The following is a 20,924-nucleotide window of genomic DNA, read 5'->3' as shown; positions in this document are numbered from 1 at the left end:
AGTTAACTCCTCAGCATGTGACTCTTATACCTATCATGTTATTACTGTCATTTAGTTTATCTCCAGCACCATGTTATTTTACATTTTCTGCCTCATTTAGTTGGATTAAAGGCCAGCCCTTCCATTGTTATTTATCTGTTGACACTTTACTCACACAATCTAACACTCTTGGACACCTGCAGAGACTCGTTATTCACTCATACCATTTGTCTGATCTTTTGATCTCTCTGCCTTTGATCTCTCTGCCTATGAATTCTGGTCTATGTGCTCTTCTCTCTCACTACACCTGACCAAACAGCTATGCTCTGAAAGTTTGTGATTTCAAATAAACCTGTTGGACGATAACCTGGTGTCGTGTGACTTCTGACTTTGTCCACCCCGGTCGAACATTGGCACCTCCACATCATCAATCTTAGCACATCGTATGTTCTTTCTTTCAATTTGACACTTTCCTTAGCTTTCTTGATTAAGGATGGTTGATCACTCCCTTCTGTAGAATTGTTCTTTCTCAGTGGAGTACATCTTTGATGTGACTCATGAACTGTTTTCTTCAACGTCTGCCATTGTTTAACAAATGTTTTTTGCTGCTAAACACATTTCTCAGTACACTTCAGCCAACTGTGCCTTCTTCTTGTGATTATCCTCATTTATTAAACATGCCTCATTATACATTACCAGATCCAAAACAGCCTGATCCCTGGTTGGTTCCACAACATATTGTTTCAGACAACTATCCCGAATATAAATCGATGAACTCTTGTTTGTGGCTACATCTGCCAATTTGATTTTACCAATCTACAGGAAGAAGTTTCACCTCAAAGAGTGTAAAAACACTTGTTTACTGTTATGCAGATTTTCAGATGGAAGCTCCCCATTGTGTTAATGGATATGATATAAAACAAAGAAGTGTTAATGCTGGAGATCTGAAACAAAAATTGCTGAAGAGACTCTGCAGGTCTGGCAGTACATGTGGAGAGAAAACAGAGTTAATGTTTTGAGTCCAGTGACCCTTCTTCAGAATTGATAGTAGATATGAAAAGTGTTATTTACGCTAATGACAGGGGTTGGGGTTGGGGGTGGGGGTGGAGGGATGACTGAGCAGATAGTTGGGATGGAGCCATGAGACAGAGAGGGGAAAAAGTTAAGCAGACAAAGGGATTGTTGATAGGAAGACAGAGAAGAAGAAAAGCTAGATAGGTGATAATGGAGAGTATGAGTGGTGAGAAATGGGTTGTCTGTGCTGAAAGCAATCCATGGTATAACAGAAATTGGAGTGTGGAGGTGGATAAAAGACATGGAAGGAAGTGTTCAGGCTCTAAACTTATTAAATTCGATATTGAGTCCTGAAGGCTGTAAAGTCCCCAGATGGAAGGTGAGATGGGTGACAGTGTTAATGGATCATTGTCAAATCAGTCATGCCATATTAATCCAGTAACAGAAATCCGTGGGCTTAGGTCATAAAAACAGTGAAATAGAAAGCAATCTTTTTTTAATTCTCCAACCTTTTTGCACAGATTAAAAGGGATTGAGTTTTAAATAACTTTGCAGTCTTGGCAGGTCTGTTTGACAGGTCTTCTCATCAATCTTACAGATTTTATAACTCCCTTTTGACATTTTTGACTCTTGCTTGATGACTCACTCCAAAAGTATATACTGTTCTGATGCACTTCTTGGGAGGGAAAATATCCAGGTCTTTGTTTAATTTGGAATATTTGCCAATAGTGCAGCAAAACAACTGCAACGATTCTTTTATATTTTAAAATTACCCACAAAATTCTCTGATGGGTTTGTTCAATATTTCAATGTGATTAACACATTTGTAGCTTTGACAGACTCGTTTGATGTTATGGACTGACTAGGCTCCAACTTAGCAAAATTATATCTAGGTCATCTAATTGCGTCAACATTCTTTACTTTCAGGAATTGAATCAGCACATAATTCTCAAAATGGTTGAACTTACAACTTGCGTGTCCGCCTTTCTTGCTCAGAGACACTTTGGAGTTCATTTACTCAAAAGATTTTACTTTTGAGAACTAGCGTATTTATGGAATTTAATTCATGTGGACCAGACTTTACTTAATTGTGTGAATAATTCATAAGCAATAATATTTGCAACAAATGTAGGACCATGTCTCTAGTCACCTAGTCAAATATTTAAATTATATTTCTATATTTGATACAAGTACTAAACTCAGCAGATTCAGGATCATTTTTATCAAATGCATTTAATATACAAAGCTGAAAGATGTTAAGAACAAAGAAACTATGAATTTTTATGTCAATGAATAAGAAATACTTTGCAAGCCAGGTTTTTTGAAAACTACCATTGTGAGAATATTGGTCCTGATTTTGGTCTGTGATTTTTGGTCAGGAATGGCATTGCCATGCATCCGAATTAAAAAGGGTAGAAATCCCTAGTCATACTATCATTTTCACTGTCATTTTGACTGAGACCTGTGGCCAAAACGCTTTGGCAAATACATGAGAGAACCTCATATGAAAATACAACTCCTGGTCCATGACATCAAAAAGACTGTCAAGTTCAAACACCATTGGGTGGAGCTTATGCTCCAAATGCTCTGTTTAGTGGTTTAGGATATGGAGCAGCAAAAATAGAGGACCTTAAAGAGGACCCCATTCCAAAAATGAGTTCGGTCTTAATGGCATTAATGCTCTTTTAGCTCTTGTTCCACTAAACTAACTGCTCACAAGATAAATCAACAGTTTTCCTATTCGATGGAATGCTCCAACAGCTCTAGAAATTAGGCTGACCATCAGAATGATTCAGGCCTCAGTCTGCTTTCATCCTGGGGATAGCTGGCTTGCTTCCCCTATCTTCTGTCTAATAAAAATACTTACAATAAATTCGTACCCAAGAATTCTTAGTGCTAAATGGAAGTCAGAAAAGGTGAAAAAGGCTTTGAGTTTTACATTTGAAGGCAGAAACACATACATCCATCTTAAAGATGACACTGATTAAACAGAGTTGCTAAAATACTGATAAAACTATTTATTTTGATATAACATTTGTTCAACAGTGAGTTTAACAGCAATTATACCGCTATGTCTATGAACTGTTTGAACTTTATTTGGGCTCATTAAAATGGTCAACCAATCATTGAAAATCTAGATGATTCAATGATTGGTATGAAGAATAGTTTAATTAGCAGTAAGAACCTTGATTGACAGCCCATTGATCACTACTCATCAATATGTTGCTGGTACCACAGATTAAACTCCCGGATTTCCTTCTCATGTAAACGACGTGACTTGCTGGAACGGCTTGACTTGCTGGACTGTGCCGACTTAGAGCTTGGACTGTGGGATGATGTCCTCCGCATCAAATTCTGAGAGATTGACCGATGCAGGTTCTTCATAGAGGATGAAGCTGCCATTGTCACAACCCATGGATGTTTCAAAGCTTGTGCAGCTGCCATTCTCTCACTGGGGTCTATTGTAATTAGTTTATCAATGAAGTCCTTGGCAAGGTTAGAAACGTTCGGCCATGGCTGTAACAAAAGTTAATTGTAAAGAAAGATCAGTATTATAGCAGAATGTGGTACAAAACAATTAATTGCTAATTAATGAACAACATTTGCTATTTATTAACAAAAAAAATTCTGAACATTTGTAGCAATGGCATCTCTTCCTACCCTTGCGTGCCCCTTTAAGAGTCTGCCAAATATTCAAACACTGGCCTACTCCTCCTCCCATATGCATGCTGCCCTTTGACAACATCACTACTAACATGCACATTAATGATACTTAAATAAAATTTGATGGACACAAATGCAATACTTCCTTTGATTCGAGCAACCATCAAGTTAGGAAGGGTGACCTGATTCCTTTCCACACTCCTCCACTGGTCACAACGAAGTTATAATTTAAAAAGAGAGATAATATTGCCAATCAGTCTACATAATATATATATATCCAGTCCAGTATAAGAAACAATCCAGGTCAGCTCCTTAAATACAAATAAAAAACTAGTTTATTGTAAACAAACTTAACCAAGATAAGATATAAAGATTATTTTTTAAAAAATTTAAACTGTGCAAACACATACAACTATTCTTCCTGAAAAATAATACACACAACCACCAAATCTGGGACAAAATTTAAAACTCTGTAGAATATTATCCTAAAAGTACTATGGCTAAGTAACAATTACATTCAGGAGAAATAATAGTTCACAAATTATTTTTGTCCCAGGGGACCTTTAAAGTCTGATCTGCTTGCAGCTCCTTCCATTTTGTTAAAAGTAAAAACACCTTACTTTGGATCTAAAACGTTAATGCTGTTTTTCTCTCTCCATGTATGCTGCCAAACCTATTGAGTTTCTCTGGCATTTTCTATTTTGTATTCGTTCCAATCCAGTTAGGGGGTTTCTTACTCTTTTACAAACATACTTTCTATGGGTCTTTTAGATTTGCTACGAAAAGCTTTTCCATCATCCGGTTGACAATCAGCTTCAAAATTATCTTCCATCATAAGAGATTTTGGCATTTCATTGTTTTAATTCACACCAATTGAATAATCTGCATTGAGGGAGTTGTGTTCTTTTTAATCAAATGATGTTCTATTTTATGTGAGAGACCTGCATTCTGCTGATTTTAATTTTCTTACTCTGCTTCAAATGTGCAACCCTCATTTCCCTGCCTTCCACTACTTCTTACAAATATTTGTTTCTCTTTTAATTTCCAATTAACTTTCAAGTTTGTTGATTACTTCATTCAGCTTAGCAATTGTTCAGTCGCCTTTGTTTCAGTCTTCCGTAGAATTTTTGCATATGTTCGACAACTTCATATGAGCATTCCATTCATTTTTTATGTTTATCGCCATGGTTACTGGTTGTTCTTTAATGTGTTTCTTATATTTACTTTCTTTAACAGATTTTAAAGTCTGGACCGTTCAGCAATATACCCATCCTATCTTTCTTATCCTGAAGATTGCATCGGAATTTAACATTTTCATTGCTCTTTTCATGTTGATGTTCTAGTGAACTGGCCATCTTGATCATTTTCTAACAGAAGGTCTATTTTTATTAAACATGCGTTTGCAGATTTAGACTGAGGCTTTTCAAGTTTTCAATCAATATATTTTACTTCCTGTAGCTGATGCTAAAATATTCTCAACACTACGCATTTAGCATTTGCAAACTCATCTTTTGTGCTCAAAATTTGATTCTCTACATTGATCAGTTTTTTTTTTGAATTGCTCATCAGTAACTTATTGTTTAGCCACAAACATTTTGTGGAGTTTAGCAACATCAATATGATGAAGCAACTGTTGCTACAGTCACTGCCATGCTATCCACGGAATCGCAACAGTGTGGAAGCAGGCCATTCGGCCCACTGGGTCTACATCGACCCTCGAAACAGCATCTCACCCAGACCCACCCCCCTACCCTATCCCTTTCACCCTGTATTTCCTTAGGCTAATCCACCTAGCTTGGACCAGAAACAGAACTGGACTAGCCAAGTAAACATTGTGTCTACACAAACATGCCAGAGACTAGAAGTCCTACACCAAGTACCTCACCTTCTGATTGCTCAAAGTCTGTCTACCACCTGTAAAGCATAAATAAAATGGAGAACAAAGGTTTCAAAAGCTGGACAAGCAGGTTTGTTCACAAACCTTTACCTCAGTGGAAACCCTGGGCACTAATGGCAATTTAGCATGGCCAATCCACCTGCCCTGCGTATCTTTGGACTGTGGGAGGAAACTAGAGCACCAGTGAAAACCCCTGGAGACATGGGGGGAATGTGTACACTCCACACAGACAGTCAACCCAGTCCATGGCACTGTAAGGCAGCAGGGCTAACCACTGAGCCACCGTGCCTCCCTAGTACAAATGTTAATGTCTCCACTGGCCAAATCTTCATTCAATATAAAACTTATCCTTTCAAAGGTAAGCTGGGAACAATTCCACAGTACTGACACAGTTTACTAAGTCATTTCATGACTTCACTTGGTACAAAGAAACAGATTCATAAGTGTCATGAATATTCCCTATCAATGCTCCTTTCATTAAACCTACTGAAATATGAATCAAATCATCACGCATTATCAATGACAGTGTCTGTCAAATATTAATTTGTTTGCTTCATTGAAAAAGTAAAGGAATACTTCCACCTTACAGTCAAAACCTCCAAAATTCTAGTAACTTGACTCACTTTAGCAGTATTCAAAGAAGCATCTCCATGACAAACCGAGGCTGTTCCCCCAATTTACTTGGTCCTGAAAGAACAATCTGCTTGTGTACCCTTGCAACTGGTTTATCATTCCACTTCCAATATCAGCATGAAGGTAATCTACCTTCTTGCAATGCAAGTACATAGACACAGTACATCACCCCTAGTCTCAACATCTTCCTTTCTAGCTTTAGGAGAGATGCATTTCCATTCGCTGCTGTCCTTTCTTTCATTGGGCCCTTCTTTCTTTCACTATTCTTCTCAGGTTTGTTGAATGATGGAAAAATGGTTTCCACTGAGGTAAAAGTTTGTGGACAGGCTCATCAGCTGCTTGTTCAGCTTTTGAAACCGTTGTTCTCTGTTTTGCTTATGCCTTATAGTGGGTGGACAGACTTGGGGCAATCAGAAGGTGAGGTACTTGGTGAAGGATTTTTAGTCTCTGGCATGTTTATGTAGCCACAACATTTACATGGCTAATGAAATAAAAACTGATCAATATAGAGAATCAAATTTTGAGCACAAAAGATGAGTTTGCTAATGCTAAATGCAGACTGTTGAGAATGTTTTAGCTTCAGTCACAGGAAGTTCTGTTTCTGGTCAGTGGTAATCCCCAGGATGCTGACAGACACAAGCATCAGGTGCATAGCATTTTGTATTAATATCATATAGCTTCCTGTGACAATTTTGTTTGTTTTGCAATACTTTCAAATGAAATGAAAAATATCTATCTCATTTGCTTCAAAGTTTGGGATCCCTTCAGCAAAATTAAGCAGCTCAATTGAGTCTGAGTTGGTGATCATATCATTCCCTATCAATACCTTCCCTGAGTTTAAAGGGAACCTCCTTTCATAATACAAATATTTTGGATTGACATTCCACTGTCCCTGTTATTTATTATCTTCACCTTTTCCTATTTTACTCTTCATTCATCTTTTATTTTTTTCCCAAACTATTTTTCTCTTTCCCTTCTTTTTCTCTCTCCTCCCTCTTCTTTCTTTGTTTGGAATTTCAATTCTAGTCTCCCTTTTTTGGGCTGAACCCTTGCCAGGCTACCTTGTCTGCTTCCAATCCCACATGTCCCTCTGGCTCTCCCCAGTCAATGTCCAGATTGTTAGTCATTTCTTCTTTTAGAATTTCTTGTTCCTTAGTTTTTTGTTTTGAATTCTATCCCAACCACACTTTCCAGTTTGTCAGTGAGGGATGGTTTTAATGTTCCAGTTCTGCTCTGCTCAACTGCTCTACCTTTACAATGGATTTTTTGGTCAGTATACAATTGTAATCTAGCACAGGAGAGAGCTCTATTGATTTAGCACATAAGGCTTCTGAATAAGATTACAGAGGTACCCTGCAGTACTTTGGCTGACTAATAGAAGACTGAGAGTTGGGATTAAGGGGTGATTTTAAAGATGGTAACCTGAATCTAGTGGTGTGCCACAGGGCTCAGTGCTGGGACCACAATTATTTACAATGTACATTAATGACATTCATGATGGAAGTTTGAAAATTGCACAAAGGTAGGTAGAAAGGGAAATACAGGTAGTGAGGATGACACACTAAATCTACAGAGATATAGAGAGGTTAAGTGAATCAGCAACAATTTCATAGATGGAATATAATGTGAGAAAATGTGAGGTTATCTGTTTTGGCAGGAAATATTAAGAATGGATATTATTCAAATGAGGAAAGACCTATGAAAGCTACAGCACAAAGGGATTTGGTGCTTCTTGTGCATGAATCACAAAAAGTGATTCAAGTGCAGTGGGTAATAGGGAAGGCAAGTGGAATGTTGGCCTTTACTTCAAAGGTATTGGAGCATAAAAATGAGGAGGTTTTATTAAAATTTTACAAGGCGATATTCAGACTATATCTGGAATATAAACAATTTTAGTCCCCTTATCAAAGGATAGGTAATACTTGCATTGGAGACAGATCAGAGAAGGCTCACTAGATTGACTGCAGATATGCGTAGATTTTCCTATGAGGACAACTTGAGTAGGTTACATAGAAACATAGAAAATAGGAGCAGGAGTAGGCCATTTAGCCCTTCCAGCCTGCTCCACCATTCAACATAAGGCTGGTCACCCAATTCCATACCCTGTTCAGGCCTTCTTTCTATACCATTGGATCATTTTTAGTTCTAGGAGCTATATCTAACTCGTTAAAAATACTCAATGTTTTGGCCTCATCTGTTTTTTCTGTGGCAGGGAATTCCACAGACTCATCACTCTTTGGGTGAAGAAATTTCTCCTCATCTTAATCCTAATGGCCTCTCCTTACCCTTGCAATGTGACCCTTGGCTCTGGATTCCCTGGTCATCAAGAATGTCCTTGCTACATTTACCCTGTCTATTCTTGTTAAAAGTTTATAAAATATGATATCACCTCTCATTCTTTTAGTCATTCTTCTCAGTGAATATAGTCCTAGCTGCTTCAATCTCTTTTCATATGTCAGACCTGCCATCCGGGTTGAGCTTGTACTCATTCAAGTTCAGGAGTGTGAGAAGGCAATTAATTGACGCATACAAGATTCTGAGGGGGTTTGACAGGTTAGATGCAATAATGCTTCCTCACTAGGAGAATCTAGGACCAGAAGGCATAATCTTAGGTTAAGGGGTCATTCATTTAAGACTCAGTCAACCTGTGGAATTATTTACTGCAAATGACTATTGAGGCTGGATCATTACATATACTCAAGGCTGACGTGGAAGATTTTTACTCAGTAAGGGAATTGAGGGTTGCAGGTATAAGGCAGGAACATTGCTTTGAGAATCATCAAATCCGCCAGAACAGACTTGTTGAATAAATAGCCTAGTTCTGCTCCTACATCTTATGATCTGTAATTTCTTCCAATTAGATACAGGGAAAATGGAAGTCATCGATCCCAATATAAATTCTGACCTCGTTGCTGACTCCATTATTCTAAGCTAAATTTTTAACCCCATGCCTTCGTAACCTATTTCGACATCTGTGACATTATTCACCCTGCCCTCACTTCACCAATGACTTTGTCACCTCCAGAATTGATTATTCTAGTATTCGTTTGGACTGGCCTCTCATCCTTTATGCTCTGTAGACTTCAGCACACCCAGAATTCTTTTACCCATAATCTATTCCACACTAGGTCCTAATTGTCCATCATCAGTGTTGTTGGCTCCTAATCTCTGACTACACATCAAAATTTTGATCAATGTTTGAAATTGCATTCTTAACATTCTCCTGTAACCTCTGGAACTCTAAAATCCACACTCTCCTGAGCATCCCATTATGGTGTTTTTAAATTTCTTCTATACTCTCCTTTTTATTCCAACCTCTTTCATGCCCATTGGCAATCAAGCCTTCAACCACCCAGATGGCACTGCCTGTCTCTCTCTCTCTGATTCTTCTTCTCCTTTGATGCTGCCTGACCTGCTGCGCTTTTCCAGCAACACATTTTTAAGCTCTGATCTTTGAGGGGCCCTATTCTCTCCCTAGTTACCCTTTTGTCATTAATGTATTTGTAAAACCCTTTGGATTTTCCTGAATTCTATTTGCCAAAGCTATCTCATGTCCCTTTTTTTGCCCTCCTGATTTCTCTCTTAAGTATACTCCTACTTTCTTTATACTCTTCTAAGGATTCACTCGATCTTTCCTGTCGATACCTTACATATGCTTCTTTCTTTTTCTTAACCAAACTCTCAATTTCTTTAGTCATTCAGCATTCCCTACACCTACCAGCCCTTCTTTTTCACCCTAACAGGAATATACTTTCTCTGGATTCTCATTATCTAATTTCAGAAGGCTTTCCATTTTCCAGCCATCCCTTTATCTGCGAACTTCTGCCTCCAATCAGCTTTTGACAGTTCTTGCCTAATACCGTCAAAATTGGCCTTTCTCCAATTTAGAACTTCAACTTTTAAATCTGGTCTATCCTTCTCCATCCCTATTTTAATACTAATAGAATTATGGTTGCTGGCCCCAAAGTGCTCCCCCACTGACACCTCAGTCATCTGTCCTGCCTTATTTCCCAAAAGTAGGTCAAGTTTTGCATCTTCTCTCATAGGTACATCCACATACTGATTCAGAAAATTGTCTTGCACACACTTAACAAATTCCTCTCCATCTAAATCTTTAACACTATGTCAGTCCCAGTCTATGTTTGGAAAGTTAAAATCCCCTACTATAACTACCCTATTATTCTTACAGATAGCTGAGATCTCCTTACAAGTTTGTTTCTCAATTTCCCTCTGACTATTGGGGGGTCTATAATACAATCCCAATAAGGTGATCATCCCTTTCTTATTTCTCAGTTCCATCCAAATAACTTCCCTGGATGTATTCCTGGGAATATTCTCCCTCAGCAGCACAGCTGTAATACTATCCCTTATCAAAAATGCCACTCCCCCTCCTCCCTTGCCTCCCTTTCTATCCTTCCTGTAGCATTTGTATCCTGGAACATTAAGCTGCAAGTCCTGCACATCCGTAAGCCATGTTTCTGTAATTGCTATGATATCCCAGTTCCATGTTCCTAACCATGCCCTGAGTTCATCTGCCTTCCCTGTTAGGACCCTTGCAGTGAAATAAATGCAGTTTAATTTATTAGTGCTACCTTGTTCCTGCCTGCCCTGTTTGACTCGCTTCTGTTCTCAACTGTACCAGTCTCAGATTGATTTCTTTCGTCTCTATCTCCCTGGATCCCACTTCCCACCCCACCTTACTAGTTTAAATCCTCCCGAGCAGTTCTAGTCTTAAATGTAACAATAATCTAGTGTTGAGTCGTAAGATAGCAACATTTGCATTGTTTAATCCTAATCAGTTTAAAACAGGAAGTATTGGAATAATAGTTGAAGATACAGACAATAAAGCTAAAGCTTAAGATAATGTAGAATAGCCCATAAATGCACTAAGAATGCATTTAGGGTGACATGGTGGCTCAGTGGTTAGCACTGCTGCCTCACAACACCAGGAACCCAGGTTTGTTTCCACCATCAGGTCGTGTGTGTGGACTTGCATATTCTCCCACATCTGTGTAGGTTTACTCTAGGTGCTCTGGTTTGCTCCCACAGTCCAATAATGTGAAGGCTAGGTGCATTAGCCATAATAAATTCCCATGGTGTCCTAGAATGTGTAGTTTGGGTGGATTAGCCATTGGAAACATAGGGTTACAGGAATAGGGTAAAGGGATGGGTCTGGTTATGATGTTCTTTGGAGGGTCGGTGTAGACTCTATGAGTTGAATGGACTGCTTATGCACTGTAGGGATTCTATGAATGTACAGTGAACCTGTCCTAGGCATACTGCTGAGGAAGAAGAAAGAATCAGCTACATTTGTGGCTTCTATTGTAACTTGCTTTGAATATTATGTTTAAAGAAATCCAAAACCGTCCTTTATAAACCATGTTGCATGTCAGGCAGAGCACACAAAAGAAATCTCTTGCAGTTTAATATAAACTCTTGGTAAAATAATACCATGCTAATGTTGTAATGTTGCAACATCAGAAGCAAAAGCTTTTTTTGAATCAGGTTATCAAGTCCATTCAACAGATTACTTTAATGAATCAAAGATGAGAAGAAAAATCCAACAGATATTCCCATGCCACATAGGAGTGGGTTACACAGAGATCCAATTCCTCACTGTCTTATATCTTTTGTTCAGTGTGTGTGTGTGGACAGGGAATGATAGGGATGTTGGGAAGGAATGCTGGAAGGAGAAGTCTAAGCTATGTATGGTTGAAATACAGTAACCATTTTACTCATGATCATAGGACCTTTTTTCAAGTGTTTCCAGTATTTTGCTAATGACAATAATATTAAACAGGCAATGGAGCAATGTGAACAGAATAGTGCGTTATTAATTGTATTGCAAAGGATGTCTGCTTCCCAACAACACGATGAGATTTAGGCAAGTTGGAAGCAAATGAGGGTGGTGTGTGTACTGCCCAATGTGTAGTGGCACAAACACATTTTTAATAATTAGCATTTCATGCTCATTATTATTTTTAGATTTAACTACACAGCAAATATGCCTTCAGATTCAAAACTGGTTAAAGATCCATCAAATTTTCCTGTATGGCGAATTTTGTTGGGATGGGGAGAGGAGGAATCGGTGCATTAAGATTGGGTGCTGGCTGGGAAAGGGATTAAAGGCACAGCTTAATTGAGGAAGGCAAATGGATGTGAATGGAGTGAGTCCTTTTCTTCATTTATTGTTCCAAACTGATCTATTATTAAGAGTTTCTTCCTAAAACGCCCCATACGTTGCAAAACTCAAATTATCATGAACACATAACACGCATGAATTAAATGCTTCAAATGGCAAATGTAACTATAGCTGAACACATCAAGAAATGATTGGACACCATGCTAATACAATGCAAGTTCACTCTTTCTTCGCTTATGCTTTGAAGCTAATTCAACATCCACAGCTGGATGCAGGGAAATGCTGCGTACTGTGTTGCCTGAGATGGCTTTGGTGGCTACACTCTGGTGGGCTAAGGCCGAGACTGCTCCAGGCTGGTCAGGGTCTCCTGCATAAGTGCTGGAGTCTTTTCATTCATGGTAAGGCCTGGGAAGTATGGGACTTCTGAGCCTGTTGACCCATGCAATTTTCTCTGGTTGTCACCCCTCACTGATAAATATCCTTAGGGGAAGGCATCCTGCAATCCTTACATGGTCTGATCCACTTCTGGCTCCAAATCCACAGTAATGTGGCTGACTCTTAAATGTCTTTTGGTTCTCGGCCATAAACGTGGACAATAAAAGCTAGGTTTAATTGCAAGGGATATTCACTGCCCATGACTGAATAAATTAGCAAGGGAAGGAGAAGTGGCAATGCACCCTTGCAATGCCCTGAGTTGACATCCCTGAGGTTGCTGGCTTCTCCCTGTTGCTGCATGATGGAGAAGGGTCACCAGAAGGCAAATCAAAGTGCTTCATTCCCCATCACCTAGCCACCCCTGTGCAGAGCCAATGGCTAGATGACGCACTGCAGGTTGAAGTGCATGTACGGCAACCACTGAGTGTTCTTCTGGGCTGAGGCACAACCCAAATCAGAAGGAAGTTAAGCTGGTAACAGAAAACAGAAAAGCTGCGAGGGAGATGTGAACACAGCAGAAGTAGAGCCGAGCATTGAGTATGTCTCAACATAGAACGATGTCAAAAAGACAAAGTTTAGGGCAATCTACCTGAATGCCCATATCATTCACAACAAGGTAGATGACCTGAGTATGGAAACAGGCCCTTTGGCCCAACAAGTCCACACCATCCCTCTGAAGAGTAATGCACCCGGACTCATTCACCTACCCTATATTTACCCCTGACTAATGCACCTAACACTATGGGCGATTTAGCATGGCCAATTCACCTAACCTGCACATCTTTGGATGGTGAGAGGAACCAGAGCACCCGGAGGCAACCCTTGCAGACACAGGGAGAATGTGCAGGAACTGAACCTGGGATTCTGGTGCTTTGAAACAGCAGTGCTAACCACTGAGCCATCATGCTGTGATCTAAAGGCAAATATAGATGTAAATAGTTATAATTGTCATTACAGAAACATGGCCGCATGGTCCCCAGGATTGGGAACTGAACATTCAAGAATATGTGGTGCTTAGGATGAATGGACAAGAAGGAAAAGAATGTGGAGTTATACTGATAATACACAATGGATCAGTAAATTACGAAGAGACTGGAAGAACAAGTGTGGAATCTATCTGGCTAGAACTAAGAAACTGCAAAGATCAGCATAGCGTCATAGAGATGTACAGCATGGAAACAGACCATTCGGTCTAACCCGTCCATCCTGACCAGATATCCCACCCAATCTAGTCCCATCTGCCAGCACCCAGCCCATATCCCTCCAAACCTCCCTATTCATATATCCATCCAAATGCCTCTTAAATGTTGAAATTGTACCAGCCTCCATCAATTCCTCGGCAGCTCATTCCATACACATACCGCCCTCTGTGTGAAAACGTTGCCCCCTAGGTCTCTTTTACATCTCTCACCCTAAATTATGCCCTCTAGTTCTGAACTCCCTGACCCCAGGAAAAGACTTTGTCTATTTACCCTATCCATGGCCCTCATCATTTTGTAAACCTTTATAAGGTCACCCCTCAGCCTCCGCGCTCCAGGGAAAACAGTCCCAGCCTGTTCATCCTCTCCCTACAGCACAAATCCTCCAACCATAGCAACACCCTTGTAAAGCTTTTCTGAACCCTTTCAAGTTTCACAACATCTTTCTGACAGGAAGGAGACCAGAATTGCATGCAATATTCCAACAGTGGCCTAACCAATGTCCTGTACAGCCGCAGCATGACCTCCCAACTCCTGTACTCAATACTCTGACCAATAAAGGAAAGCATACCAAATGCCTTCTTCACTATCCTATCTACCTGCGACTCCACTTTCAAGGAGCTATGAACCTGCACTCCAAGGTCTCTTTGTTCAGCAACACTCCCTACGACCTTACCATTAAGTGTATAAGTCCTGCTAAGATTTGCTTTCCCAAAATGCAGTACTTCGCATTTATCTGAATTAAACTCCATTTGCCACTTCTCAGCCCATTGGCCCATCTGGTCAAGATCCTGTTGTAATCTGAGATAACCCTCTTTGCTGTCCACTACACCTCCGATTTTGGTGTCACCTGCAAACTTACTAACTGTACCTCTTATGCTCACATCCAAATCATCGATGTGAATGACGAAAAGTAGAGGACCCAGCACTGATCCTTGTGGCAATCCACTGGTCACAGGCCTCCAGTCTGAAAAACAACTCTCCACCACCACTTCTGCCTTCTACCTTTGAGCTAGTTCTGTATCCAAATGGCTAGTTCTCCCTGTATTCTGTGAGATCTAACCTTGCTAATCAGTTGACCATGGGGAACCTTGTCGAATGCCTTACTGAAGTCCACATAGTTCACATCCATCGCTCTGCCCTCATCAATCCTCTTAGTTACTTCCTCAAAAAACTCTATCAAGTTTGTGAGACATGATTTCACACGCACAAAGCCATGTTGACTATCCCTAATCAGTCCTTGCTTTTCCAAATACATGTACATCTTGTCCCTCAGGATTCCTGCCAACAATTTGCCCACCACTGACATCAGGCTCACTGGTCTATAGTTCCTTAGCTTGTCCTTACCACCTTTCTTAAACAGTGGCACCACGTTAGCCAAACTCCAATCTTCCGGCACCTCACCTGTGACTATCGATGATACAAATATCTCAGCAAGAGGCCCAGCAATCACTTCTCTAACTTCTCTAGCAGACATTGGTTCGGGTTATATATCGGCCACTGAGTACAAGTAGTAGTGAGGGGCATGATATAAATCAGGAGATGAAAGAAGCATGTAGCATGGGAAACATAGTTATCATGGATGACTTTAATCTGCATAAAGACTGGGCAAAGCAAATGAGCATAAAAGCTGTGGAGGGTGAGTTTCTGGAGTGTGTTAGGGATTTTCTTTTCAACTATATGCCGAGGAGCCAACTAGAGGACATGCTATTTTAGATCTGGTATTATATAATGAAACAGGACTAATTAATATGCTTGTAAAAGAATCTATCGGGATAAATAAACACAATATGATAGGTTTTTACATTATGTTTGAAAGTAAAGTAGAAACAATCTGAAGAAACGTTAAATTTGAAGAAGGAAAATTATGCAAGAGTGAGGCACACACACATTTGTGGAAGTGAATTGGGAAAATACATTTTAAAAGGTGACTGTAGATGGGCAATGGACAGCTTTATAAAGAACTGTCAGTGGATCACAGCAACCATAGATTCCATCAAGTGTAAAAATTTATAAAATGTCAGTCAAACCCAAGATGGCAAGGTAAGCTAAGGATTGTGTAAGATTGAAAGAAAAGATTAATAAAATGGCCAGAAATAGTAAAAATCTGAGAATTTAGAAATACAAGAAATCTCCAAGACTTAGAGATCCAACCAATTAGGGAGAATGATGAGTTGAAGGAAATCAGTATGAGTAAGAAGGTTGTGTTATTAAAATTAATGGGCTTGAAAGACGAAAGAACCCCTGATAGTACACATTCCAGCATCAATGAAGGTAGTAGCAAGGGAAAAAACAAGAATAACAGACTCATCAACTTCACATCAATAGAAAGCAAAATACTGAAATCTATCATAATGGACTTGATAATTGGACACTTACCTAAAAATGACCTGATAGTTAACGTGGATTTGTGAATGGAACTTTCTTGAGAATGTTACTTACGGAATTGATAAAGGGGAGTCAATGGATGTAGTATTGTTGGATTTTCAGATGGTTTTTGGTAAGGTCCCCCACAGGAGTTTCGTTAACAAAATTAAAGCATGTGATATAGGATGTAATATACTGGCATAGTTTAAGGATTTGCTAACAGAGAAAACAAATGGGCCATTTTGCATTAGTGAGTTGTGATTAGTGCATACCACAAGAATCAGTATATAGCTTAGTTGTTCCTTACATATATCAATGAATTAGATGTAGGGTCCAAATATAATATTTCCAAATTTGCAGATAATACAAAGCTAATAAAGAATGTGTGTTGTGAATGGGCAAGAACATGGAACATAATGCGGAAAAACGTGGTAGAAAAAACAGGTAGGCAGAGTATTTCTTAAATGGTGAGAGGTAGTAATTATGGATGTGTCTCCTTGTCAAAAGGCTCACTTGCAAGTGCGGCAAGCTATCAGGAAAGCTTTAATACAAGTGGATTTAAGTACAGCAGTAGTGAAGTCTTGCTTCAATTGTAAAGGAACTTGGTTAGATTGCACCTGAAGCACTGTATGCAGTTTTGGTCTCTATCTCAGGAAAGACATTATTACCATTGAGGGGTTGCAATGACATTTGACCAGACTTATTCTTGGAATGGCAGAACTGTCTTATAAAGAGAGATTGGGCAAAGTGGAACTGTACTCTCTACAGTTTTGAAGGGTGAGATCTCACTGAAATTTACAAAACACTTAAAGGGACAGGACAGGGTAGATGTAGATAGTATATCTCTGCTGGCTGGGGAGTTTACAACCAGGGACACTATTTAAAAATAAGTGGTATGTCATTTAAAACAGGGATGAAGAGAATTTATTTTGTTCAGACTGTGGTGAATCCTTGGAATTCACTAACTGAGAGGACATGAAAATTCAGTTTTTGAGTCTTTTTAAAGTGAAGGTTGATAAATTTTTGATTATCAATAGTGGGTCAAAGGAAATGAAGTTTTCTAACAGCTAAGACCGAATTAAATAGTGGAACAGACTTGATAGATTGAATGGCCTACTCATGTTCCAATGTTCATATGCTGATGGTTTTAAAAGAGTTAGCAAGAAAATGTTTTCACCTAGTACTGGAACATAGTTATCTAAAGGCTGAGGTAATTTATTCAATTTGAAGACTGTCAGCTAAATGAAGCTTAAACTGCTATTTTGAATTACCTCAGTAGAAAGGAAGCAGAACTGTGTCCACAGATCACTTTCTGACAAATGAATTGAGTTTTAATTCATTTTATTGCGCTGGACACATTGAGCTGAATTTTACTAAAAAAAACAGTGAAGTGGCAATTTCGGGGAATTTCATAGATGGTCTCTCCCCAAGAGCGCTAATAAATTATCTAACCCAACATTACACTACTCACCTCATTGTGTATGTACCATGTCTCTATGAAGCGACACTCACACTACTTTGCACTGGCCAATGGTGGATGCACTCATCACTGTTGGGACCTTCTGAGATCCCCAGTCTGGGCACCATATTTAAAATGCCAGCTGTGCAGCAAGTTAATTGTTGCAAGCCAGGAGCTGACATCTACAGTTGCAGTATGGGAAGAGATTGTGGACAGAGATGGGTTGGTACCCTGTTTTGGTAATCTATTGGTGACGGGCATAATTTATTTTCGTGGACTGCAACTCCTTGCAATTGAAACCATCTATCCTGGCAACGTCCTGGTGAATCTTTTCTGAACCCTCTCTGATTTAATACAATCCTTCCATATTTAAAACATTGATCCATCCTCAATGGGAACAATTCATCCATTTACGGGCACCACATTTTAGGAAGGATGTGAAGACATTGGAGAAGGTGCAGATTTCAGGGATGAGGAACGTCAGTTATACAAATTGATTGGAAAATGTGGACCCATAAATCAGGGCAGGTGACTGAGGTGTCAGTGACCATAACTGCATTAGTTTTAAATTAGTGATGGAAAAGGATTCTAAAAGTTGAAGTTCTAAATTGGAGGGAGGCTAATTTTGACGGTATTAAGCAAGAACTTTCAAAAGCTGATTGGGAGCACATGTTTGCAGGTAAAGGGACGGCTGGAAAATGGGAAGCTTTCAGAAATTAGATAATGAGAATCCAGCGACAGTATATTCCCGTTAGGGTGAAAGGAAAGGCTGGTAGTTGTAGGGAATGCTGGATGACTACAGAAATTGATGTTTTGGTTATGAAAAAGGAAACAGATGTCAGGTATAGCCAGCAGAGATTGAGTGAATACTTAGAAGAGTATAATGGCAGTGGGAATATAATTAAGAAGAAAATCAGGAGGGCAAAAAGGGTTAAGGAGAATCAGAAGATAGCTTTGGCAAAGAGGATTAAGGAGAATCCAAAGGGATTTTATAGATATATTAAGGACGAAAGAGTAACTAGGGAAAGAATACGGCCCCTCAAAGATCAGCAAGGCAGCCTATGTATGGAGCTGCAGGAGATGGGGAAGATACTAAATGAGTATTTTGCATCAATGTTTACTGTGGAGAAGAACATGGAAGATATAGAATGTGGGGAAGTAGATGGTGACATCTTGAAAAATGTCCATATTACAGAGGAAGAGATGCTGGATGTCTTAAAACGCATAAAAGTGGATAAATCCCCAGGACCTAATCAGGTGTATCCTAGAACTCTGTGGGAAGCTAGAGAAGTGATTGCTGGGCCCTTGCTGAGATATTTGTATCATCGCTGGTCACAGGTGAGGTGCCAGAAGACTGGAGGTTAGCTAACATGGTGCCACTATTTAAGAAAGTTGGGAAGAACAAGCCAGGGAACTATAGACCAGTGAGCCTGACATTGGTGGTGGGCAAGTTGTTGGAGGGAATGCTGAGGGACAGGATATACATGTATTTGGAAAAGCAAGGACTGATTGGGGATAGCTTTGTGTGTGGGAGATCATGTTTCACAAGCTTGATAGAGATTTTTGAATGTAACAAAAAGGATTGGTGAGGGCAGAGTGGCAAACATGATCTATTTGGACTCCAGCAAGGCATTCAACAAGGTTCCTCATGGGGACTGGTTAGCAAGGTTAGATCAAATGGAATACAGGGAGAGCTAGCCAGGTAGAAGACAGAAGGTGGTGGAGGAGGGCTGTTTTTCAGACTGGAGGCCTGTGATCAGTGGAGTGCCACAAGGATCGGTGCTAGGTCTACTTCTTTTCTTCATTAAGTAAATGGTTTGGATTTAAACATAAGAGGTATAATTAGTAAGTTTGCAGATGACACAAAAATTGCAGGTGTAGTGGACAGTGAAGAAGGTTACCTCAGATTACAACGAGATCTTGCTTAGATGGGTTAATGGGCTGAGAAGTGGCAGATGGAGTGCTCGAAGTGTAGGTTCATAGTCCCTTGAAAGTTGAGTTGCAGGTAAATAGGATAGTGAAGAGGGCATTTGGTATGCTTTCTTTTGTTGGTCAGAGCACTGAGTATAGGAATTGGGATGTCATATAATGTACAGGACATTAGTTAGCCACTGTTGGAATACTATGTGCAATTCTGGTCTCCCTCCTATCAGAAAGATGTTGTGAAACTTGAAAGAGTTCAGAAACAATTTACAAGGATGTTGCCAGGATTGGAGGATTTGAACTATAGGGAGAGGCTGAATAGGTTGGAGCTGTTTTCCCTGGAGCTTTGGATGCTGAGGGGTGGCCTTATAGAGGTTTATAAAATCATGAGGGGCATAGATAGGATAAATGGACAAGGTTTCCTTTCTCTGGGGTAGGGGAGTGCAGAACTAGAGGGCATAGGTTTAGGGTGAGAGGGGAAAGATATAAAAGGGACCTAAGGGGCAATGTTGTCACACAGAGGGTGGTGCATGTATGGAATGAGCTACCAGAAAAAGTGGTGGAGGCTGGTACAATTGCAGCATTTAAAAGGCATCTGGATGGGTATATGAACAGGAAAGGTTTAGAGGGATATGGACCAGCACTGGCAAATGGAATTAGATTCGATTAGGATATCTGGTCGGCATGAACAAGTTGGACCGAAGGGTCTGTTGCTGTACATCTCTATAACTATGACTCTATGTTGCCAAACTATTTGCAAAATCAAAGCTTCAAAAATATTTCGAAACGGTGTTCAAAATCATGAGGGGACTTGACAGGGTAGACAGGTAAAACTGTTTCTTTTGACACAAGAATAAGGAACCAATGATCACCAACCTGAGGCAAAAGTGAGGACTACAGATTCTGGAGATCAGAGTCAAGATTAGAATGGTGCTGGAAAAGCACAGCAGGTCAGGCAGCATCCAAGGAGCAGGAAAATTGACATTTCGGGCAAAAGCCCTTCATCAATTGGCAAAAGAATAGTAAAGGCAACATGCAGAAAACTCTTTTTTTCCACACATTGAATTATAAGGATCAGGAATGCACTGCCTGAATGTATAGTAGAGCCTGTTTAATTGAGGGCTTCAAAAGACAATTAGATAATTATCTGAAGAGAAAAGATTTGCAGGACCCCAGGAAAATGGCAAGGAGTGGGTTTGGGTGAGTTGTCAT

At 39.7% G+C, this 20,924-nt stretch overlaps 1 protein-coding gene across 3 annotated transcripts in view; it reads right to left on the bottom strand.

Annotated features, from left to right (window-relative positions):
* Window positions 1-3,067: 3,067 nt before the first annotated feature.
* The window catches only part of LOC132815453 (serine/threonine-protein kinase H1-like), an 88,363-nt gene continuing 70,506 nt past the window's right edge, over window positions 3,068-20,924 (bottom strand). For all 3 annotated transcript variants that reach the window (XM_060824407.1, XM_060824408.1, XM_060824406.1), the window contains exon 4: window positions 3,068-3,510. In XM_060824407.1, the coding sequence (XP_060680390.1) occupies window positions 3,202-3,510 (309 nt within the window). In that variant the 3' untranslated portion in view covers window positions 3,068-3,201. The remainder of the gene's footprint in view (window positions 3,511-20,924) is intronic.

Source organism: Hemiscyllium ocellatum, chromosome 4 (assembly GCF_020745735.1).
Source record: "Hemiscyllium ocellatum isolate sHemOce1 chromosome 4, sHemOce1.pat.X.cur, whole genome shotgun sequence".
Taxonomy (NCBI): Eukaryota; Metazoa; Chordata; class Chondrichthyes; order Orectolobiformes; family Hemiscylliidae; genus Hemiscyllium; species Hemiscyllium ocellatum.
The sequence above is the reverse complement of the archived record's forward strand: the minus strand, read 5'-3'. Positions and strand labels throughout refer to the sequence as shown.